The sequence below is a fragment of the Apus apus genome, chromosome 22 (assembly GCF_020740795.1).
Source record: "Apus apus isolate bApuApu2 chromosome 22, bApuApu2.pri.cur, whole genome shotgun sequence".
Classification (NCBI taxonomy): domain Eukaryota; kingdom Metazoa; phylum Chordata; class Aves; order Apodiformes; family Apodidae; genus Apus; species Apus apus.
Genome location: NC_067303.1, coordinates 132863 through 156750, shown reverse-complemented (window position 1 = coordinate 156750; position 23888 = coordinate 132863). Strand labels below are relative to the sequence as shown.

At 49.2% G+C, this 23888-nt stretch overlaps 2 protein-coding genes across 15 annotated transcripts in view; one reads left to right on the top strand and one right to left on the bottom strand.

The window, feature by feature from the left end:
• PKNOX2 (PBX/knotted 1 homeobox 2) overlaps positions 1-5015 on the top strand; it is an 89781-nt gene extending 84766 nt beyond the window's left edge. For all 7 annotated transcript variants that reach the window (XM_051638726.1, XM_051638721.1, XM_051638723.1 and 4 more), the window contains 4 exons: positions 78-197; positions 1911-1987; positions 2413-2591; positions 3417-5015. In XM_051638726.1, coding sequence (XP_051494686.1) covers positions 78-197; positions 1911-1987; positions 2413-2591; positions 3417-3664 — 624 coding nt within the window. In that variant the 3' untranslated portion in view covers positions 3665-5015. The remainder of the gene's footprint in view (positions 1-77; positions 198-1910; positions 1988-2412; positions 2592-3416) is intronic.
• On the bottom strand, positions 2797-22858 carry FEZ1 (fasciculation and elongation protein zeta 1). 8 transcript variants are annotated; one of them, XM_051638715.1, is made up of 11 exons: positions 22763-22858; positions 19743-20045; positions 14824-14920; positions 13522-13608; positions 12875-13085; positions 10401-10672; positions 9312-9392; positions 8884-8959; positions 8363-8428; positions 7569-7766; positions 6744-6914 (listed from the first exon to the last, which is right to left on the bottom strand). In XM_051638715.1, the coding sequence occupies exons 2-11, from the start codon at positions 20015-20017 to the stop codon at positions 6898-6900; spliced, it is 1380 nt and encodes a 459-aa protein (XP_051494675.1). In that variant the 5' UTR covers positions 20018-20045; positions 22763-22858; the 3' UTR covers positions 6744-6897. The 8 variants fall into 8 exon arrangements, with proteins under 8 accessions (XP_051494677.1, XP_051494675.1, XP_051494671.1 ...); XM_051638711.1 differs by having other exon boundaries at positions 7601-7766; XM_051638714.1 differs by having other exon boundaries at positions 7601-7766; positions 8884-8929.
• Positions 22859-23888: the final 1030 nt, after the last annotated feature.

Below are 23888 nucleotides of genomic sequence, written 5' to 3'. Positions count from 1 at the left end.
TTTGGGTTAATTTTGCTTATTTTTTGGGTTGCACATCGTTGTTTTCAGCAATTTCTCTCCTTTTTCTCCCCTGGCAGGTGAACCTGGATCTCACCTCCCTCCTTGATGGTGAGGACAAGAAGTCCAAGAACAAGCGAGGTGTCCTGCCCAAACACGCCACCAACATAATGCGATCATGGCTCTTCCAGCATCTCATGGTGAGCACTGCAGCCACCAAAACCTTCTTCAAGCTGGAAAAAATCCCCAATATTAACAAATCAAGGTGGTGATTTGTCTGAATTTATATCTAAATTCACAAAGTGGATTTGATTTTATTTTGGGAATATTCTGGGATGACCATTTTCACTGCAGGTGGCAAAAATGTTCCCTTAATGCTTGAAGAAGCAAACCAAGCAAGAGGACACCTTCCATGACTTATTGCAGATGGGCAATGGAGCAGTTTTTGCTGTTAACAACTCCAAAATACCCTTTTCCAGCATGCTGAGGTGTGAAAGCTGCCCCACAGGTCTGGTTGGGGCACATCTGCAACCAGTTGAAATGCAGAACTGCTACATTGTCCCATTTTTTGGCAGTTGGAGAAGTAGGTAGACAGAGGGAGTTCAGAGGAAGCAACAAGGATATTCTTTTGCTAGGAGACTGCTCTCTCTCCAGCAAGGCTGGAAGAAGGGCAAAAAGCTGAAAAAAAACCCTTTTCATCAATAATCTGTCCAGGAGACGACTCAGAAGCTGGTTGCAAAGAGTTGCGTGAGGGTCTCCAGGAGTGGGAGACCTACAGATGAAACAGCAAGACAGAAAACAGCAGTTCCAAGGAACAATTTCAGGAACAAGCATGACCCAGGACATGGAGCAGCAGCTGGTTGGCAACTTTCCAGCCTTTTTTTGTATATGGGAAATCTTGTATTTCTTGCGTTGAGGACAAGAGCATCTGTGTTAGGCTGCCATCCCAAGCTGCATCATGCACCTCCCATACCTTTGGAGGGCTGGACTGCAGGTTCGAAAACAGAAGGATTTAAAAGACCAGAAACCAAAGAACTATTTTCTGCCAGGTGTTAGGAGAACCACATGGCGTGAAATTTCCAAAACTGGATCGAAAAACTGAAATTATTCTTCTACTGGACTGTTAGACTTGCTCTCAGCCAGGTCCTCATGGTCAGAGGATGCCTGGGCTTCCCCAAGCTTGGGCTTCACCATCTGGTATCATAGATGATGTGGTTTTTAACTTAACAGCATTGATGTTTACTGTTGTATTGGGTTTGGGAGTTTTGTAGTACGAGCAGAAAGAAGGAGTCTTGGAAAAAATATGCCAAAAATAGAGATATTTTTGCCGAAAAAGAGCCATTTTTAATCACTTTGGCATCCCTGAGGCCCTGCTGGGATGGTTGTTTCCTGCATGACTTTGACCGGTTTTGTCAAGGAACTCACACTTGTTTGGGGGCAAACAGCTGGAAAAGAAGTCATGTGAATCAACACTTGCTTGGGGGTCCAAAAAATGACATGCGAGGCTGGTTTGATATTTTAATTTTGGGGGTTGGAAAGGAGGACTTTAGCACAGTTGGGAGGGAGTTGATGGAGCTTTGAGTGCTAGTAGCCTCCTAGGGCAGGTATTCCAGGTGTTTTATTGATGCACATAAGGAACCTTGTGGGTGACAACAGGTTTTGAAGACTAAATCCCACCTTTACCAACAACTGTTGTTAGAAAATCAATAAAACAAACAACAACAACAACAAATATCTTCCTTCAAGGAAAAGTCTTGGAAAAGCCCTAAGGACACCAAGGAAACTGATGCTCTCAGATGCCACCTTAAGCCTTGCAAATTCAAGAAGCCACCAAGTTTGGGTTTGTAAAATGGAAAAAATGGGGACGTTATTTTGCTGCATTCTCTTTTTTTTTTTTTCTTTTTTTTTTCCAGCACCCCTATCCCACAGAGGATGAGAAGAGGCAAATTGCTGCCCAAACCAACCTGACCCTCTTGCAAGTCAACAACTGGTGAGTGTGTTGGTAGCCTCTGCAGTCCTCTTGCTCTCAAGATCTTTTCCATGCTATTTTGGTGCTATATAATGCTTTTCTGGGGCGTAACATGGCCAGTTTCTGGGATTCTGGATGATTTCTGGGAGATGAGTTCAGATGTGTTTAATTGTGGGCATTCTTTTGCGATGTCTCAGTGCCCTATCCTGCAAGCCCAGCATATAGCAGCTTTTAACACACAGCTGGAAAAGTTGCTGCAATGGTGTAACATGCCACACACCAATAAAATAGGGTAAAAAACCCCAGCTTTTTGGCTGATGCAGCCAATTTTTAAAGGGTTTGATACTGAAACTAATTGAATTATTGTTTTAACTTGAAATTAATGTGTAACGGTATGAGTGTGATGACTCTTGGCTGCTTGAATGATCTCTCTTTTCCTTGGAAAGGTTCATAAATGCCCGGCGGCGCATCCTGCAGCCAATGCTTGACGCCAGCAACCCAGACCCAGCCCCCAAAGCCAAGAAAATAAAATCTCAACACCGGCCCACCCAGCGGTTCTGGCCCAACTCCATTGCCACTGGGGTCCTGCAGCAGCAGGGTGGCAATTCGGGGACAAATCCTGATGGTAAGGACAAACCTGGATAGAGTAGCCACTGTCAAACGGTGACAAACCTTAATTGGTAATTAAGGATTTCTAGAGCCCTTGAAGTCCCTGTGAGGGAAAACATGTTGGAGAGGTGACCCATGCAAGAAGGTTCTTCCAGTTGGCCATCACAACAGCTCTGGCAATGGAGCATTGCCATCTCCTCGGCCTAGGAACAGCCCTCAAGGATCATCCACAATGAGGGATCACCTGGGCTATTTCCTGAAGTGCTGGGGAGGGGGCGGAGTGGGAGAAGGGGAAAGGAGACAAAATGAAAAAAAGACGAAAAAACGTCAAGATGGGAAGATGGATGAGTCAAGATGGGTGAAGAAAATATGAAAAGATGAACAGATGATGAAAATGAAGACGACAGTAGAGAGGATCAAGATCAGAGGACAGATAAGATGAGATAAGATGATAAACAGAGAGCTTATGAAAATGAGGAGCAGTACAGAAGATGAAGGGAAGGTGAAAAGAGCAGATGGACCAGACAAGATGAGAAGAAAGAAGATGAAGGGACAGGAGGGTGGAAATGAACAGATGGTGAATAGAAGATCTGCCTGATTTGGGCATCTAATTAACGAAATTTCTTCTGCTTCATAGAAACTATGAGAGGTTCTTGTTACTTAGTGAAGATAACATGAGCTAAAAAATTAAGGGTCAGACCTTGGGGAGTGCCTGGGGCAGGTGGGACACTCTACAGGGTGCTGTATTTGGGTACAAGGTTATTCTGAGTTTATGCACTTTTTGGTCTTTTTTGTATCAGCTGGAGAATCCTTTTTTTTTTTTTTTTTTTTTAAATTTCAGGCTCACTCAGCATGGACAACCTGCAACCCCTCTCGTCAGCCACGGCCACCATGGCCATGCAGCAGGCCATGCTGGCAGCCCATGACGACTCCCTCGACGGCACTGAGGAAGAGGAGGAGGATGAGGAAGATGAGGATGAGATGGAGGAAGAGGAAGAAGAAGAGGAAGAGCTGGAGGAAGAGCCTGGTGGCCTCCCAGCAGCGCCCAGCACCAACCTTGGCTTGGACCACAGTGACTCACTGGAGTAACTCCTCCCACGCCCTCCCCAAATCAGTGATAACACCAGAAGCAGAGTTCTCCCCCAAGTGCCACAAAATGGCAAGAACAAAAACAGAATTGGTGAAAAAACGCAAACTGGAGGCGCTGGTGGACACCCTGGCTGCCCGTGGGAGCGCAGGGACTACCATATCAGCACGTGAAAGTGAAGGACACAGGTTTACAAGGCACATATTGTGGCCAGATTATTTTTTCCAGGTTTTATTCTTATTTTTTCCTTTTCCCTTCCATTTTTTGCTAAGAAAAAGGATTTTTATGGGAAGCTGTTTTCCCCAGGCCATGTTTAGATGCTATTGGGCAATGGTGGGTTTTCACCATGGGCCACCACATCCCTCACTCGGATTTCTTGGTGCAAAAAAACCCCAATAACCAACCCCAGGACTGATGTTTTAGGGATTTTTCCCCAAAAAAAGATGTTCCACAGGCATAAATATCAACACGTGGGAAAAAAAAACAACAATCAGTGAGTGCAAATTCTGCTTCAGGTTGGATCTGAGGAAGGTTTTGTGCTTTTGACCCACTGGATTGACCAAACTTCCCCCTTTTAGCTCCATTTGGTGACTCCGGACTCAACTTCCTGAACAAGGGAGGAAATCCAGAATCCTTTAATTTATGTGGTAAAACCCGTTGAATCTAGAAAAAAATCCCATCCTTGCCCATAAGGACTGAGACTGGACGCAGAGCTGGGGCAAAGGCTGCTGGGAGCAAGACTTTCCCAGGGCCTTTTGGCACCGAATCAGGAAAAAATAGGTTTAAAAAAATACATATTTTTACCCAGAATTGAATGGTGACCCCCAAGATTCACCCAGGCAGAATGAAATTCAACATTTCAACATTGTTGTTGGGAAGATGGTTTCTCCCTGATATTGTGTGGGAAAATGTGTGGGACTTTTACCCCAAAGGAGCTGCGGGGGAGGGTGGTTCTGAAAAAAAAAACAACCATGTATTTTGGGTTGTTCTGTTGGTTTTTTTAAATGCAAGAAAAAGGGCAAATTTTGCCTTAAAATGTGGCATGGGGAGAAATGCAAAAGCAAACCCGTGTGACATGGGGCAAAAATAATAAAGGAATTTTCTTCTGCAGGTTCCTCCTGTAACTGCAGGTTTCTGTAAGAAGGATATTTGGATTTTTTTTTTTGCCATTTTTTGCTGGTTTTGTCCTTATTTTTTGGCTCTTGAGGAGTTCAGAAATAAACCCCACAAATGGCAGCCAGGGAAGAAAAATAATGAGTGATGCAATGGGCAAAAAAAGCCTGTTTTTCAACAGTGATCTGGCATGAATGTAATCTGTAATTTCATAAAGGACTCATTGTGATTTAGTATTAATTCATGGCCATTATTATAAACTGATACAAGATGAGGTTTCACAGCTGTATTTTATTGGCAGCTTCTTCCTGTGGCTGGAGAAGTCTCAAAATGGATGAATAACCCCCCAAAATGGATGAATAAGCCCCCCAAATGGGCAAAACTCCCCTCAAACAGGTGAGTCAGCCTGCAAAATGGGTGAATTGAGCCAAGTCTGCGATGGAGTGATGTGATGCAAATAGGATTTGGACTTCCAAAAGTGATGCTAACCTCCAAAATAAGTTACACTCTCTCCTTAAAAAAAAAGAGCCCCCATGTGATTTTAACCCAAAATGAGTGATACACCCCAAAAATCTTACACCCTCCCCTAAAATAAATTATGCTCACCCCAAAATTAATTATGTTCTCGAAAAATGGATGATGCTCTCCAAAAGAGTAAGAATGGTACCCAAGAGGGGCAAATACCCCCCAAAATGTGTGATTCTTCCCCAAAATGAGTGGTAGTCTTCAAAAAATTAGTGATTCTCCACTAAAATGAGTGATCCGCACTCTAAAATGAGTTACATTCTCCAAAAACGAGTGATTCTACCCCATAATGAAAGTGATGCTCCCCCAAAAATGAGGCACACACACCTAACATGAGTGATGCTCACCTCTAAATGAGTTACGTTCTCCAAAAGGTGATTGTCCCTCAAATTGTGTATTTCTTCCCCAAAATTAAGTTTTATTCTTCAATAAGATGGGATTTATCCCCAAAATGAGTTACATTCTCCAAAAATGAGTGATTCTCCTCTGAGTGATGCTCACCTCAAAATGAGTGATTCTCTCTCCAAACTAATTACATTCTCAAGAAACGAGGGATTTTCCCTAAAATGAATGATGGTCTACCAACATGGGTTACATTCTCCAAAAAGGAGTGACCCACCACAAAATGGGTGATGGTCTCCCAAAATGTCTTACGCCCCCCAAAGAATTAGAAGTGCTCCCCTAAATTGAAGTGTTTCCCCAAAAAAGTGGTCTTTCCCCAAGATGAGGGGTGTTCCTCCAATATAATTGGGGTTTTTTTGAGTGATGCCCCCCAAAAATGACCTTCTCAAAACCATGATGCTCCCTAAAATGTTTCCCCAAGATGTGCAATTCTCCCCCAAAATGAGCAACACTCTCCAAAATGAGTGATGTTCACCCAAAATGATGTTCTCCCAAACTAGCCATCCTCCTTAAAACTCCCCAAAACAAGATATTTCCCCAAAAATGGCTTAATTTGCCTCCAAAATGGAGGCTGTTCACCAAAAATGAGCAGTGACCGCCCCCAGATTCAGAGCTGTCCCCCAAAAATGTGTGACAAACACCCAAACTGAGTAAATCTCCCCAAAATGGAAGCACCCTCTCCCCCATTCCTTAATGAGCCAGTGCTAAATAATAGGTTGTTTTTTTGGAGGAAACAGTGAATTTTGCATTTTTTTTTAGCAGAAAAGGGGGCTGTGGAGCAGTGGAAAATGGGAAAAATCACCTCAAAATGGAATTTCTGGCTGAATTTTCCCATTGGATGGCAGCTGGCTGCAGCAGCACAGCCAGCTCCCAGCAGCTCATTAGACAGAAATTTGCATATTTTATAGAATCCTGCATATTCATGAGTACAGCAGCAAAGTCCTCATCCATATTTTTCACCTCCAAAAATGTGCATTTTTCTATCAAAAAGTTGCAAAACAAGGTGGCAAGCAGGGGATGGAGACGCCAGAGCCCGGTTGCTTAATTAATGAAACGAATTATTTATTTTCCAGCTGTGCAAAGGGGGGTACAAGTGCAGGGCAGGGCTGTGGAGGGGCCACGGGCGATCCATTTTCCTTGGGTTTGGCCCCGTTTTTGGGGAGCATTGGGGTGAGGGTGCAAGGGCAGCACCGCATCAGGTTGGGCAGAGCACTGCAAAGAGAGAGGGGAAGAGTGGGCACTGGGGGGCAGGAGGATGCACGATGGTGCACGAGCACATCCAAGGGTGAATGGAGGTGCACAGGGCACGAGTATGCACAAGAGTGTATGAGTACAAGGAGATACATGAGGATGCAGTGCTTCCTGGGCAAGTACAGGAATGCATGAAGGTGCACAGTGATGCAGAAGTGTGCACAGGGATGCATGAGAGTCCCTGGGGATGCATGATCATAGAATCATAGAATCACAGAATGGTGAAGGTTGGAAAGGACCTTAAAGATGACAAGGTTCCAACTTCCCTGCTTCCCACCAGACCAGGCTGCACAAGCCTCATCCAACCTGCCCTTCAACACCTCCAGGGAGGGGGCATCAACAACCTCCCCAGGCTACCTGTTCCAGTGCCTTCCTATCCTCATGGCGAAGAATTTCCTGATGCCCAACCTCAATCTCTCCTCTTTCAGTTTAAAACCATTGCCCCTTGTCATATCACTGCCCTCTCTGGTGAAAAGCCCCTCCCCAGCTTTCCTGGAGCCCCTTCAGGCACTGGAAGGTGCTCTAAGGTCTCCCCAGAGCACTCTCTAGGCTGAACAGCCCCAGCTCCCTCAGCCTGTCTTCATAGTAGAGAGGCTGATGATGCTGCATGAGTACCTGAGGATGCATGATGATGAATGAGCACGTACAGGGATGATGTATGATGATGCACTTGTGTGCATGAAGATGCACAACGATGCACGCAGGTACATACAGGGATGCACAATGATGAATGTTCATGGGGATGCAGGAGGATGCATGATTTATAAGCACATATAGGGATGCATGAAGGTGCACAATGATGCATGGGCATGCCTGGGGAAACATGAGGATGCACAAGTGTGTACAGGGATGCACGAGGGTGCCTGAGGCTGCAGGGAAGCACGAGGGTGCCTGAGGCTGCAGGATGATGCATGAGTGTGCACAATGCAGGGATACACGATGATGCACAAGCACAGGCAGTGATGCATGAGAGTGCACAGTGATGCAGATGCTTGCACTGGGATGCACAAGAGTGAACAAGAACTGAGTGGAAGATGCACAGGGGATATGCAATGAAGTGTGCATAAGAGAGAAAAGGGGATGCAGGGTGATGCACAAGATGGACACGGGATGCACAGGAGATGCATGAAGGATGCATAGGAGATGGACCCAGGATCCACAGAGGATCATTAAAGGATGCACCAGACATGCTTAAGAGATGCAGGGAGATGCATGAGGAATGGGCAAGGGATGCACAAAGGATGCAAGGAGAGGCAGAAGGATGCACAGGAGATTCCCAAGGATGCAAAAAGGATCCCTGGAGATGCAAGAAGCATGCATGAGGGATGCAAGGGAGATGCAGAAGGGATCTGTGGTGGAGGCACAGAGGCAAAAGGGATGCACAGGGGGTGCAGGAGACAAGCATATACCTTTGAGGATATAATCAGTGAGCAGTGTGGGCACCTTCTCATTCCCCTCCTTCATGGCAAACAGGACTGTGAGGGAGAATGGGGCTGTGAGCCCCTCAGAATGTCCCTTCCCCCCAAACCATCCCTGCAGTCGCCATAGAGACGCTGCCAGTTTCCCACAATGCACCAGGTCTGAGAGCATCCAAACCAGGCACCTGCAATGCAGAACCCCAAAAACTGACATTTGTGTAGGGTGCAAAAACGAGGGGTGCTGCTGTGAACCAGCAGTGCTGCTGCACTGCAAAAACGGGTCTTTCCCCCTAAAAATGGGCTTTCTTGCAATGATGCACCTGAGGTGGTTGCACCTCAAATCACCCCACTGCAATGATGGACATTTGTGTTGCTATGCTGCAGCAGACTGATGCTGTGCTGCAAAAATGCACCCAAATGCAACCTGTGCACCTGCCTCCCCAACCCACCATTCAGTGGTGGTGCAAACCAGCTGATTCCACCCCAAAACTTCACCACGAGCCAGCACTCACTGTTGGTGAGCATCTGCAGATCCTCCACGGAGGGTGGTGATCCTTTCTTCTCATAGGGAATCACCGTGTTCAGGTACTGCAGAAAAAACAACCCAAAACCCCAACAGCGCCCCCCCCCCGCAAACCACCCCAATGGCACCAAACTGCCTTTTTTTTGCAGCACCTTGCTGCAAATTAGCCCAAACTGGGACAAAAGGATTTTTTTCCCTGCCATTGCATTCAATTTGCAGCTGTTTTGGGGGGTAGGGAATGGATTGCACAATGCAAAACCAGCCCAACACAAACTATACACAACTTGTACAAGAACCCCTGGTCAGGAAGGGGGTTTTGGGGTGAAAAACGGTGGGGTTTGCAAGGTGCAGGGTATGGGGGGGACAGGGCGTGTGGACAGGGAATGGATTTGGGTGGTTTTGGGGGGAAAAGAGCACCTGCTTCTCGTTGGCGGTGGGGCCAAAGGTCTGGCGCAGGCCGGAGTGCAGGATGCTGGAGATGCCCTCCATGCTGAAGCGCTGGGGACATGCGGGTCACCCCATCATCTCCCAGGGACACCAGTATCACCCCTGGCACCAGTGTGTTCCCCCCCACCCCGTTCCCACCACATCTCCCTATCCCTCTGTCCCCGTGTCCCCCTGCTCCCATCTGCCCCAACCTATCTTCCTACACTTCCATGTCCCCCTGTCCCATGTCCCTTTGCCCCAACCCACCACCCATCACCCCATCCCTGCATCTCCAGTGCCATATCCCCCCATCCCTCATGTCCCTGTCTGATCCCTTTGTGCTTGATCCCTCTACCGCATGTCCCTCTGTCCCCACATACCCCATCCCCCTGCCCTGTACCCCCTCTTCCTACGTCCATCTGTTCCACCTCCTGTCCCATGTTCCCCCAACCCTCATCCCCCTGCCCTAAGTCTCCATCCCATGTCCCTCTGCCCTCCCCCAACACCCATCCCTTGTCCTTGCATCCATGTCCCCCCATCCCTTATCCCCTTCCCCCATGTCCTCCTGTCCCCACATCCCATCCAATGCCCTTCCATCCCTCATCCCCTTGCTCCATGTCTCCCTTTCCCATGGCTATTGCTCCATTTCCTGTGCCCTCATCTTCATGTCCCTTTTCTGCCATCCCACGTACCCTTGGCCCTTGTTCCCCTGCCCCATGCCCCCACATCTGCCTCTCCCATGTCCCTCTGCCCTGTCCCATCACCCAGTCCCTATCACCCCCTCCCTGTCCCATGTCCTTCCATCTCACATTCCCTGTCCCTTGTCCCACTGCCCCATATCCCCCATCCCTTGTCCCCCCACCCCTTGTCACCATGTCCCCCCCAACCCTTCTACCCCATCCCTTGTCCTCATACCATGTCCCTGCCTCATGTCCCCCATCCCTTGCTCCCCTGACCCCCCCATCACTCATCCCCTAGTCCCATGTCCCCCCATAACTTGCCCCTCCCATCCGTCGTTACCCTGTCCCCCATTCCCTATTCCCAGCCCCCATCCCTTCCCACTGGCCGCTGTGTTCCCACCTTGCGTGGCAGTTGCCCCCCGCGCTCGGGCCGCCCTCCCTGGGTGCTGGGGCCGCGGTCGCGGCGGCGACGCCGGGCGGCCTCGCGCTGCTCCCGCTGCTCGCCCTGCACGGCCAGCAGCGCCCCGATGAACGCCGTCTTCACCTCCTTCTCGAAGGCCAGCTCGTCCCGCCGCGCCAACTGGGCCACCAGCTCCGCTGACAGAGCCCGGCTGGCCGCCTCCGCACGCCCCGCCGCCAGCACCAGCTCCCGGGGGGACAGGCGGGACAGCCCTGGACACCAGGGAGCGGAACAGGCAGCGTCAGGACACGGCTCCGCGGGACAGGTTGTCACACTTGCAGGCGGGCAGTGCTGCCCGGAGCCATCGCTGCAACCCCGGTGCACAAAGTACCATGTGTGGGGCAATACATGCAAAGCCTAGTGCACACGGCGATGCAGAATGCAGTATGTGCAATGTCCAGTGCAGATGTGCAAAGCCCAGTGCAACATCTGCAAGGACTGGTGCACTAAGTGCAACGCCTAGTGCAGTATGTGCAGTGCCCAGTGCAATTAGTGAAATGCTGAGTGCAATTACTGCAATACAGTACAATACATGCAAGGCCCTGTGCAATAAGTGCAATGCACAGTGCATTTAGTGAAATGTTCACTATAATTACTGCAATGCCTGGTGCAATAAACCATAGAATCACAGACTGGTTTGGACCTAAAGATCTTCTAGCTCCAACCCTCTGCAGGGGAAGGGACACCTCCCACTAGACCAGGTTGCTCCAAGTCCCATCCAACCTGTCCTTGAACACTTCAAGGAATGGGGCAGCCATAACTTCCCTGGGCAACCTGGGCCAGGGTCTCACGAAATGTAATGTCTTGAACAGTAAGTGCCAGCACGGAGCAAGAAATGAAATGTCTGATGTAATAAGTGCAATGCCCTGTGCAATTAGTGAAACATCCACTTCAATATTTTAAATGCCCAGTGCAATCGGGCAAGTGCAAAAAGCGCAGTGCCCAGTGCCATAAATTAAATGCATGGTACAATTAGTGAAACACCTGGTGCAATTAGTGAAATGCTCAGGCAACCAGTCGCACGCCCAGTGCAATCACTGCTGTGCACTGCAGTTCACAAAAGGCACCGTGAAGTTTGCAAAATGCAAGACTCATGGTCTAGGGAGACTCATGGTCTAGTGAGACTCCCGGTGCAAATATGATGATCCAGTTTATGGCATGCCTGGACAAAGTGAGCACACATCACCATGGGCAATTAATTAAGTGTATGGGACAATTAGTGAAATGCACACTGAGACTAGTAGAACACATCCCATGGTTAATGAGCTGCTCAGCACATTTACTGGCCCACCAATAAATAATTGCATTGTGCAATTACTGCAATGCCCAGCCTCAGAACTGACAGGCCCAGAGCAATGACAGAGACGCCTGCTGCAGTCGGTGCCACACACAGTTCAGTGAATGAAATGTTCTGTGCAATCAGGGCATTCTGCTGAGCGAGCAGCAAAACCCCTGGGGTGACAGATGACACCGCGCTGCTGCTGAAGAGCCCAGAGTGCACTGAGCAGAGCCTGGTGCCATCAGCTCAGTGCTGCATGGGGCACTCAGCAGCACACAGGGTGCTCTTTCAACATGCAAGGAGTGAAAAGCACCACCATATTTTCCAAGGATTTAGGAAAATGCCTGCTGCAATTGGGAAAGCTCCTGTTGCACAGGGCATTTAGTGGCAATTGCTGCATCCAGGGGAGTGAAAACCGTCAGCAGCTAGGACCATGCATGCTGTGTGTTTTAGCCAAGTGTCATCAACAAACTGCATCTCCTGCCCCTTCGTGCCCTGTGATAGGACGAGAGGCAATTGATTCAAACTTGAGCATGAGAAGTTCCACCTCAAAATGAGGAAGAATTTCTTTACTGTCAGGGTGACGGAGCCCCAGGACAGGCTGCCCAGAGAGGCTCTGGAGTCTCCTCCTCTGGAGACTTTCAAGACCTGTCTGGATGCCTGAGTGATATGCTCTAGTTTTTGATCCTGCTGTGGCAGGAGGGTTGGACTCGATGATCAGAGGTCTCTTCCAATCCCATTCTGTGATTCTGTGAAACCGCAAATGCCAACTGCACTGGGCACTCCTGCAAGGTGCAGGGCAGTGGCAGCAGGACGCTGGGTGCACCTGGGAAAGGGGCTGTGCACGGCCCTGGCACATGGCATGGAGCATTTACTAGCATGATGCACTTTGCAAAATGCAGTTAGCAAACTTGGCAAAATCCAGCAAAGTACATTTAGTGCAAGGCCTTGGGGGCATTTCAAGCAATACCACAAGCAAGATGCCCAGGAGCTTCACTTTTGGCCAAGAGCCCTCTCCTGGCCAACCTGTGTGTGACCACCAGAGCAAGCCAGCCCTGACCTCGGAGGGATTCAATTGTCCAAACTGGTTGGAATAGGCCCAAAAATGTGTCCCCCGTGGCTGAGCAGGCCGTACCTTCATGGGAGCAGTTGTTGTTCAAGGCAGGGGAGAAGGCATAGAGCTCCTGCAGCAGCATGGGCTCTGTGCCCCCACCTTCGCCCTCAGCATCAGCCTCTGTCTCCTCCTCCTCATCACCCTCGGGGTCAGCCTCAGGGTCGGGTGAGCTCTGCATCAGCTCCTCCAGCTCCTCAATGACCTGCAGGGCATCTGTGTCCTCCACCTGCACCTGCAGCCCACCCACCCCCAGTGGGTAGCTCTAGCCTGTTGCTGCACCCAGGTTCTGCACCCAGAGCTAGATCCGGCTCCTTCCAGTCTCCTCTGCATCCTCCACCACCATTAGCACCCTGCATCTGCATCCCACGCCCTCCGTCTGCACCTTCCAACCTCCATCTGCACCCTCCATCCTCTACCCTCCACCTCTGCATCCAGCACCCACACCCCACCTTCCCATCTGCACCAAAATCCCACCTCATCACCCACAGCCCACACCTCCCTCTGCATCCCAACCCATGTTCCACACATCCCACGGTGATAGGATCTGGCCTTCTTTTGTGCTGTCAGCAGGTGGTCATGGGGCTGGGGTGGGCCAAGGCCACACTGGAGGCTGAAGCCCAGCTTTTGGGGGACATGCAGACACACAGGTTGCCACCAGGCCTGTGTACCTGTTCCGCTGTCAGTAGCGGCTCCTCATTGATGCCTGAGTCCTGCTCACTCCTCTCAGTGAGCTCCTCCTCCTCCTTCTCGCAGAGCTGCAGGAGACAAAGGCTGGGCACCCTTGGTGGCACCACAGGCCCAGCCCAGGCATAGCCCCAGGCATGGCCCTGGCACAGGGTGAGCCACCAGGGAATCACAGCTCATGGGGACACACTGCATGGGGCAGGGGGTTGGCATGGGGAGATATCAGAAGGAGACATGGATGGGGACACTGGACAGGGATACACTGGATAGGGAGATGTTGAATGACAGTACTGGGTGGAGATGTTGGATGGAGACACTGGATGTAGAGATGCTGGATGAGGGCACTGGATGAAGATGTTGGATGGGGATGTTCGATAGAGACATTGGATTGAAATGTTGGATGGAGATACTGGGGACTGGATGGGAACATTGGATGGAAAGATGTTGGACACAGACAGTGGATAGAGACAGATAGAAATGGTGGATGGGGAAATGTTGGACAGTGATGTTGGATGGGACTTTGCACAGGGATGCTGGAGATGGAGAGAGAGATGGACAGGGAAGCACTGGATGTGGAGGTCTTGCAAGGGGATTGACGGAGGTGTTAAACAGAGAGTTGTTGGGTGGAGACAGAAGGCTAGGAAGTTGAACAGGGAGAAGTACAGGTATATTGGATGGAGATGTTGAAGAGGTGTTTGGATTAATATACTGAATGGTGACACTGAATGGAGAGACGATGGATGATGATGCTGAATGAGGAAGAGGTCAGATGGAGACACTTGATGGGGACACTGATAGAGAGGTGATGGATGGAGATGCTGGACGGGGAGACATCTATTTTACCACCTTTCACAGTTATTTCACCTTTTTAGCAGAAAATAACCCAAGAAATTGACTTTCTCTCTCCCCTTCAGCACCAGGATGTGTTAACACCCAAATGGGTGAAATTCAGTGGATTTGGGGGCATCTTTGCAGCCTTCCCACAACCCCAGCTGCAGTTATTTGCAGCATTAATTCACTATGATCAAGAAAACACCATTCTCGACCCCCCAAAATACACTACCTCCCCGTTGGCTTGGGGGCAAACTGGCAAAGATCAGATTGCCAAGCCAAACATTTCAGCTTGCCCATTTCAGTGTGATTTCACCCTAGAATGTGGACATCCCAAAAATACCATTTGTGGGTAGTTTGATGGTTGCTGAGCCTTGGGACAGGCTGACAGCTGACTAGCATTGCCAGGGGGTCATGCAGGGACAGGAGAGCCAAGGGGGGGGGCACAGCCCTACCTGGGGGTCGGTGCCGTTGGGGGCCTCAGCCCCAGGGAGCAGCCAGGGTCGGGGGGAGCCCCGGGGGGTGAAGCCATCAGTTAGAGCATCCCAGACCCTGTGGGGAGGTGGGTGGTGAGTGGTGATCCCAAAATGGTGTCTCCCAGAAAGCCATCCCAAATGGGCATGCCAAAGGCCTCAAAACAACCCAAAATGCAGCCTTGGAACACCCTGAAATGCCTCCAAAATGTCCAAAAACAAAACTGAGATGACCAAACCATCCAAGAACACCTCAAATGCTGCCCTAGAAGACCTCACATGATGTCTGAAAATATCTCAGATGCTGCCCCAGAAGACCCCAGATGATGTTCTAGAAGACCCCAACTGATCATAGAACGATAGAATGTGTGGGATTGGAAGGGACTTTCTTTAAAGGTCAGCTAGTCCAGCCTCTCCTGCAGTGAGCAGGGACCTTTTTAACTAGATCAGGTTGCTCAGAGCCTCATCGAGCCTGACTCTGAATGTTTCCAGGGAGGGGACCTCTACCACCTCTCTCAACAACCTGTTCCAGTGCTTCACCATCCTCACTGTAAAGAACTTCCTAATGTCTTACTTAAATCTCTCCTGCTCTAGTTTAAGGCCATTGCTCCTTGTCCTATCGCACACACCCTTGTAAACACTCCCTCTCCAGCTGTCCTGGAGCCCCTTCAGACACTGCAAGGTCACTATAAGGTCTTCTCAGAGACTACTCCTCTCCAGTCTGAACAATCTCATCCCTCTCAGCCTGTCTCCATAGGAGAGCTGCTCCAGCCTTCAGATCATTTTTGTGGCCCTTCACAGGACTTGTTCCAACAACTTGTTCTTTCCTTATTTCCTTATTTATTTCCTTATACTTTCCTTATTCACTGAACAGTCCACCCATCAAATCTGTATCTTTCCAACTTAGAGAGAAGGATGTTGTGGGGGACTGTGTCAAAGGCCTTGCAGAAGTCCAGATAGATGACATGTGTAGCTCTTCCCTTGTCCACTGAGATAGTCACTCCATTGTAGAAAGCCACTAGGTTGGTCAGGCAGGACGTGCCCTTGGTGAAGCCATGCTGGCTGTCATGAATCACCTCCCTGTCCTCTATGTGCCTTGTCAGAGCTTCTTGGGAGGATCTGTTCCATGATCTCCCCAGGCACACAGCTGAGGCTGACAGGTCGGTAGTTCCTGGGGTTCTACTTTCTACCCTAAATGATGTCCTAGAAGACCCCAGAACTTCTCAAAATATCATCATCAAATGCTGCCCTGAAATACCCCAAAGTACCCCACAAAGCTGCCACAGCACTTGAGATGCCCCCAAACATTGCCATCAAAATACCCCTAAAAAGGCAGCTGCAATGTACCAAAATGTCCCCAGACGCCGCAAAGGACCACCTTGAAATGCCCCAAAATCCTACCCCAAAACATCACCATGATGACTGGAAATACCCCAAAACATCCTCAAATGCCCCCAAAGGCCTAGAGACACTGCAAAACTCCTCAAAGTCCAAAGACCATCTGAAAGGCACTAAAACACCTCAAAATGCTGTCCTGGAAAACCCCAGAATACTCCTAAGTTCCCAAAGCTCAAAAATGCCCTGAAATACCCCAGAAAGCCATCCTGAAACACCCCAAAATGTCCCCAAAAGCCACAATTCCCCAAAATGCCTTGAAATGCTTCAAATTGCCACCCCTCAAATCTGAAATGCCTCAAAATGTCACAAAATGCCACCTTTGATCACCTAGAAATTCTACAAAATGACACCCCAAAGCACTGCCCAAAGAAGTTCTCAAGTGCCTCAAAATACCATGCGGATGCCCTCAAACACCCAAAAACACCACTGGGAAAGACTCCAAAATGCTGTTCTTAAAAATTGCCCAGAAAGACCCTAAAATGCATCAAAACACTGCCATGACACCCCAAAATGCTGCTGTGATGCTCCAGGACACCCCCCTCAATTGTCCAACACCCCAAAATGCTTCAGGAATGCCCTAAATGCCTCAAAATGCCACCCTGAAACACCCCAAATTGTCACCTTGAAACAGTCCGGAAATGCCCCCAAACTGCCCTGAACACCCTAATATTGCCCTAAAACACCCCAGAATTTCCTTGAAACACCCCAAAACACGGCCCTGGAACATCCAAAAGTGCTGCTCTGAAATTAAACAAACCAAAACACCCAAAAAACCCCAGTTGTGATGCCCTGAAACCTGCCAGAACACCCCAAAGTCTCCCAAAATGCAGCTCTGAAACACCTGGAAACAACCCCAAAACTGCCCCAAATCACCCCAAAACTGCTCAAAAATATGCCAAAATGCACCGATACACCCCAAAATGCACTGAAACACCCCAAAACTGCCCTCCCCTGTGCTTGTTCCCCTCCTTTGTACCACAATTGTGGTGTTCAATTGTCCACTGCGGGGCTGGACCAAATTTTACCAATTTCAGCCCAAAAGAGTTGCGCAGGGGAAGGTGAATAGAGGAAAAAGGGGCGGGGGGGGGAGTTGTAAAGAGGTGAAAAAGGGGCAAAATGGGGAAGGAGGGAGGGGAAAGGAAAATTGGGGAAAAAAGTTGAAAAAGGGGGGGAAAGAGCAAAAAAGATGAAAAAAATGGGGAAAAAATGGAAAAAAGGGGGGGCAAAGGGGGAAAAGGAAAAAAGGGGAGAGAGGGAAAAGGGAAAAAAGAGGAAGAAGGGGAAAAATGGAAAATAGAGAGGAGAAAACAAGGAGAAAAAATGGAAAGGGGGAAAATAAGGAAAAAGGGAGAAAAGGAGGAAAGAAGGGAAAAAGGGGGAGAGAAAAAGATGGGAAAACAGGAATTAGGGGAAGGAGGAAAAGAGGTAAAAGGAGGAAAATGGAAAAAAGGGGGGAAAGCATAAAGGGCAAAAAGAGAAAATATAAGAACAAAGGAGGAACGAATGGGGAAAAAGGTGGAAAAAGGTGGAAAAGTGGATTCCCCCTAAATGATCCCAAAACCTCACACAACCCCAACCACTCTTTTTTGGATATTTACCTCGCCTGGATTCCCCGGAAAATTGCAAATTTCCCAAATGAACAACCAGAAATGCCCACATAAAAAAACCCAACACCCTTATATTCCCATTTTTAACAAAAACACAGCAAATAAGGAAAAAAAATATTAGTCCCCCCAGACTGGTGGGTTTTTTTTCACTCTTAAAGGGCCAGCACCCCTCAGGGTCAGTCAGGCAGCAGATTTCTGGGTTAATTATGGCCAGAATTGGTTAATAATGATGGAAATGCAGCATTTTTTAGGCCTCAGCCCATCCCCCGCCCTGCACACAGGGTGCATTCAAGGAGAAAAAAACTGCAACAAACCCTGTTTTGCCCAAACTGACCCAAAAAAAGCCACAATAAGTGGCACAAAGTGGCTGCCGGCGACAGCGCGGCGCTCCTGGGCCCCAGCCAAAAGTCTTTTTTCTCTGAAAAATGATCAGTTTGGCCAATTCTGAAAAGCATTTCAGCCTCAGTGGGTTGGAGAAGAAAAAGGAGACAGGAGACAGGAGACAGCAGAAGAGAGGAGAGGAAAGAAAAAGAAAAAGAAAAAGGAAAAGAAAAAGAAAAAGAAAAAGAAAAAGAAAAAGAAAAAGAAAAAGAAAAAGAAAAAGAAAAAGAAAAAGAAAAAGAAAAAGAAAAAGAAAAAGAAAAAGAAAAAGAAAAAGAAAAAGAAAAAGAAAAAAGAAAAAGAAGAAGAAAAAGAAGAAGAAAAAGAAAAAGGAAAAGAAAAAGAAAAAGAAAAAGAAAAAAAGAAAGCGAAGCAAAGAGATGAGATTTGGGGGCTTTGGGGTTGAAACCAACTGTTTTGCATGGTGAAGAAGAATATTAGGAATGGTGACCTGGGCAATAATCCAAATTAAACACACCAAAGTAAACCAAAGTTAATGTATAAACATTGCTGCAAAAAACCCACACAAATTTGGGCAAAAAAATGGCATTGCCTGTAAAAGAAAAAAAAAAGGGTTAAAATGGAAATTTCCAGCTTAATGCAAATGCCACTGTCCTGTGGCAGGACCACAGGGCCCGGGTGGAGGGCTTTGACCCAAACTGCCTGCTCCCTGGCTCGATGAGGAGCTTGCACAATGCGAGCAGGAAGCTAAACTCTACTCACACCTTACTCCAGGTTTACACTCACCCCTCTCTGGGCATCTCCTCACATAGACTGACACCATCGTGATCCCCCACAATGCTAAATGGGGTATCCTGCTGTGCCTCCTCATAAGATGCCACGCAGCTACTCCAAGGATACTATACAGCCAGTTGAAGTATGCTACAGCGCTACTCCAAGGTGCTGCAGGAGGCCGATTTCCATGTGGTGGAGATCATGCAAGCATGCAAGGAGGTGAAATAGGCTCCAGAGGGGTGCTACTCATTGTATCCTACACTGCTACTCCGATGTGCTACACAACCACACTGCAATGGGCCAGGATGGGCTGCATGCTGTAGGAGGGGGTGTAGCTCATTACCATCACTCATTACTCAGGGCCCAAGGGTGGCCTACTTGTAGGATAATACATAGCTGCCCCAAGGATCCTACATAGCTACTCCAGGCTGCTGCATGACTACACTGTGATGCAGGGGGCTGAGCTCCATGCAGGGTGGACCCTGCTAGCATACACAGCAGCACGCAGAACCTGAAGGGGTCCTTACTCATAGGATACTACAGCACTACTCTTGACATGGTCTATGACCATGTCACAATTCAGGGAGCCAGTCAGGGAAGTCTTGCAAGGGTGCAAGGAGTCACACAGGCTGTGAGGGGGCTTACTCACAGGTTTCTACACCACTATGATATGTGGCATCACCAAGCTGCAATGCTGGGAGCCATTTTGTATGGGGGGGGTGTGGATTTTACAGATGTGTGAGGAATTATGTGCCCCCAAGAGTAGGGGACCTTACTCACTCCTCATCCTGGAGGCGCTCCTCTTCCTCCTGTGCCTGGAGATGCCCCCGCACGGGAGCCAGGCCCTCGGTGGCTGCATCATAGTTGCGGAAGCAGACAGTGAGCTTCTCATCAAACTCCTGCACCAGGTCCTCCATTGACTTGAAGCTCATCATCTCAGCCGAAAAGCTCTCCAGCTCAGCCAATGCTGGGTCCGTGGTGCGCTGTGGGGTTTCCCCATCATCCCCAGGCCCATCCTCGAACTCCTCCTCCAGGCTCACCAGGGGTGCCTCCATACTCCTCAATGCCAACGTGCTGCCTTAGCTGCAGGGAGAGGCTAAGCCTGTGAGGCACTGGGATACTCACAAGTTAGAACACCAGAGCTCCTATGCTGGCTGAAACTCTACTGACAGGTCTATTATAGAACCAGTAGTATTCCAACAGCACCTTTGTACTGTCTTCAATACATCTTAGCAGCACTATAGAAGTATGCTGCTATCCTCACATTACAGTAGTAGTACTTTGATAGCAGCAACAAAGTGTTGATAATAGCCCAAAAGTGTCTCAGTGCTATCCTGATAGTATACTACCTTTTTTACTGAACTGGTAGCATCTCTGTAGTAACCTCTTACAATATCACTGCTACCTTAGTGGTGGCCTGAAAGTATCATACTAGTATCAGTAATGTGCTGACAGTACCCCAGAAGTTTAAAAGCTGCCCTGGTAGTATCCCAGTAATATCTTACCACTAGCTATTCTAGTGCCCTTGTAGTATCTTAGAAGCAACCTATCGATATTCTACTAGCATCCTGATAGCATCCTACTAAAAAATGAGTACTGTCCTGATGGTACCTTAACAGTGTTGTGATAATATGCTGAGAATATGACAGTAGTACCTTGATATTATCTTAGTAGTATCCTAGTAATGACCCTTAGCAGTAGTATCTTAGGAATGCCTCTATAGTATTGTGAAAGTATCAGTGGTATTGTTGGAGTATACTGGTTGTATTAGCAACATCCTGGTAGTACCTTTGTGCTATGCTGAGACTATCCTAGGAGCAGCCACTGAATACCTCAGCATTGCCCTTATGTTCTAGTAGCACAGGTAGGAGTATCCTTATCCTGCATCAAGAATGTCCCCATAGCTTCCTGTTTACATCCTAACAGTGCCCTGATAATATCACAGTAGTATATAAGCAGGGTCCTGATAGGACCCTAAGTGGTGTAATGGTATATAGCTGTTACCTTAGTAGTGTTCTGATAGTATCTTGGTACTGCAATGTAATATCCAGGTATAATCTTAGCACCATGTTACTATGCTGAAAGCAACTTCACTGTTTCTGTTGTAGCATCCTGAGAGTACCCTGCTGGTGTGTTAGCACTGCTCCAGAGGTACCTTCAGAACAGTATCTCAGTATCAACTCTGGGAAGAGACACTGGAAGTGTCTTAGCAGAGTCCTGGTGGCATCCTGGTACTGCTCTTGTAGTACCTTAGGAATGTTCTAGCAGTATCCCAGTAGCATCCATATAATATCCTGAAAGTATCTCAGTGCCATTCTCAGTGTGCCTTCAGTGCTGTCTGCAAACAGCAGTTCAGTAAATTCCTTTGAGAATCTTAGTAGTATCCCAGTAGTATCCTTAGAGTATCTCAGCTGTGTCTTGATAGCATCTCACTACTCCCTCACGAAGTTACTGAGAGCATCCTGGCAATATCTTAGCAGTAGCCTCATAGAAGCAAGTATTAAGATAGTAGTAAGGCAGTACTAGCCCAGTAGAGGTGCCGCTACCCCAGTCCCCTCACCCAGCACCTGGCTCCCTTCCCCTGGAGAGGAGAGCAGAAACGCTGCAGCTTTGGGGAGAACCCCCCCCCAGACTGGGGCTTTGAGCACTGCCGGGCACACGTGCAGCATGTCTGCATGCCCTGTGCACACATGCACCTCCACACCCACACGTGTGCAGCACTGGGCAATCTGCAGCACTCAGCCTGTGCACACAGGAAGCCATCCCACCCACATGTGCACAGGGAGCATGTACACCCCTGCTTGTGCACTTCAGGATGAAGGCATGCACAGTGCACAAAGTATGCTGCACGCAGGGCACAGTGCAGGTGTGCAAGGGGTGCGTGCACACATGCCGTGCAGGTGCACTCACTGGTGCCTGCCTGCACCCCCGCAGACATGCAGCACCCCATGCGTACATGCAGCGTACAAGTACCGGGGGTGCAGACATGCAGAAGCGTAGGTGTGCAAGGAGGGTTGCAGATGAGGGTGCACGCATGCCCAGTGCAGGGGAGTGGGTGGGGGGGAGAAGGGGACGCGGATGTATGCATGCGCTCCACGCCCCCGCACCGCACTTCCAGCTGCACGCTCCCCACTTTGTGCAGCTCTATGCCCGCACGCCCCAGTGTCTGCATCCCCTTCAAACACCCCCAAAACGCCCTAAGCACATCCCCCCATCTCCGCAGGGTGTGCGCATCCCACAATGCACCACCCGTGTACGGATGCTGATGCGTAGAGGAGCATCTCCTCCCCCAACCCCCAAACACAGGCACCCCCCACAATACACCGAGGCGCCCGCAGATCAATGCTCCGCAAAATCCAACCCCGCCCACCCCCGTACGTCAGAGGTACGCCCCACGCCCCCCCCTCCAACGCGCCCCCCCCATGCCCCTCTGCGGCCCCCTTCACCCCCTCGCACGCACCCAGACCCTGCACCACGATGCACCCCCAAAAATCCCTTCCCCGCACTCCGCAATGCCAGCGTTATCCACTACGCACCAAAACGACGCGATCCCGACGCACCCCCCTGCGCCCCCTCCCCCCGTGTACGCTCCCCCAGGGGTGCCCGAACCTCCCCCGCGCTGCTGGACCGCAACATCTCCCCCGTCCCGTCCCGCCCTGCACCTTCTTCAGCGTGAACCCCCCCGGGCACACCTCAAAATCCAGCACGTGTACCCCCGTGCCCCCCACCACTGCACCCCTTCCCTCCCCGCTCCGCGGCACCCCGTAACACACACCCCCCCCCCCCCGCTCCGCATCCACCTGCAGCCCCGCATCCTCCGCGCAGCTCCAGGGGGGTAGGTGAGGGGGCAGAGATGCGAAGCGCACGCGCAGGGGAGGAAGGGTGACGTCACCAGGAGGGTGGGAGCAGCTATAGTCAAAGGAGTCCTGACGTCATCCTGCCCCCCCCCCGGGTGGTCTCCATCCTTTTCCGAGCCCTATTGTTGCTGCCTGGCCGTGGTCTGCACATCGGAAACAGAAATTCAAATAAAAATGAGAAAAAGATGGAATAATGTTTCAAAAAGGGTTTTATTTGTTAATGATCAAGAAAATATTTTTAGTAAAAAAAAAATAATAGCAGGGTTGTTTGGTTTGGTTTTGTTTGTTTCGGTTTTAATTAACATTTTTCAGAGCAAGTGCTTCACACAATCTTGTTTCTTTTTTTCAATCCTGGCTGAACAGTCTGTGGGGCAAGGCCTGGTTTGGAGTTCTCTTTCTCCTGATTACAGGTTGTGGGAAACAGGCGCGCGACACAGGTTTAGGTTCAGTTTCGTCTGGTACTGGGTTTAGTTATTTTTCTCCCCATACCAGGTTTAATTTCCTTTCCCTGACACTGGATTTAAGCTCAATTATTTCCCTGGTTTGAGGTTTATCTGTGTCTCCCTGGTCCTGGGTTCAGCGTCCTCCATCATGGGGCTCCCTGGATGCCAAGGGAGGACAAACACCCTCAGCCCTGTTTCCTGACTCCTTTTTCATGCTGGTTTCCCTCAGCAGGAAGGAACGGGGGTTTCCCACCAGTACATGGCCTCTGGGTAGAAGAGACTGGGAAATGTTTGTCCCTGGGGAAGTTCTGTCCAGCCGCACATGGACACGGTGGGACAGGTTGGTCTCCACGCTCTGGGTGCTGTGATCTGACGTGTCCTGCTGTTCGTGGTGGCTTCATCTGGTGGCTGACTTGTGTCTTAAGGCACAATCTCCAGCTAGGGCATGGTTTACCATTTACAATTGCAGGTGTAAAGCCATATTTCATACATTACTGGGAGGAAACTCTTAACTGTTCCTGCCATAAAACCTGCAACAGAATTAATCACACAGTTAAAGTAATAATTTGAGTATTATAGGGGAAAATAAAACCCCATTAATCACATAACAGTCCCACATGGCCTGT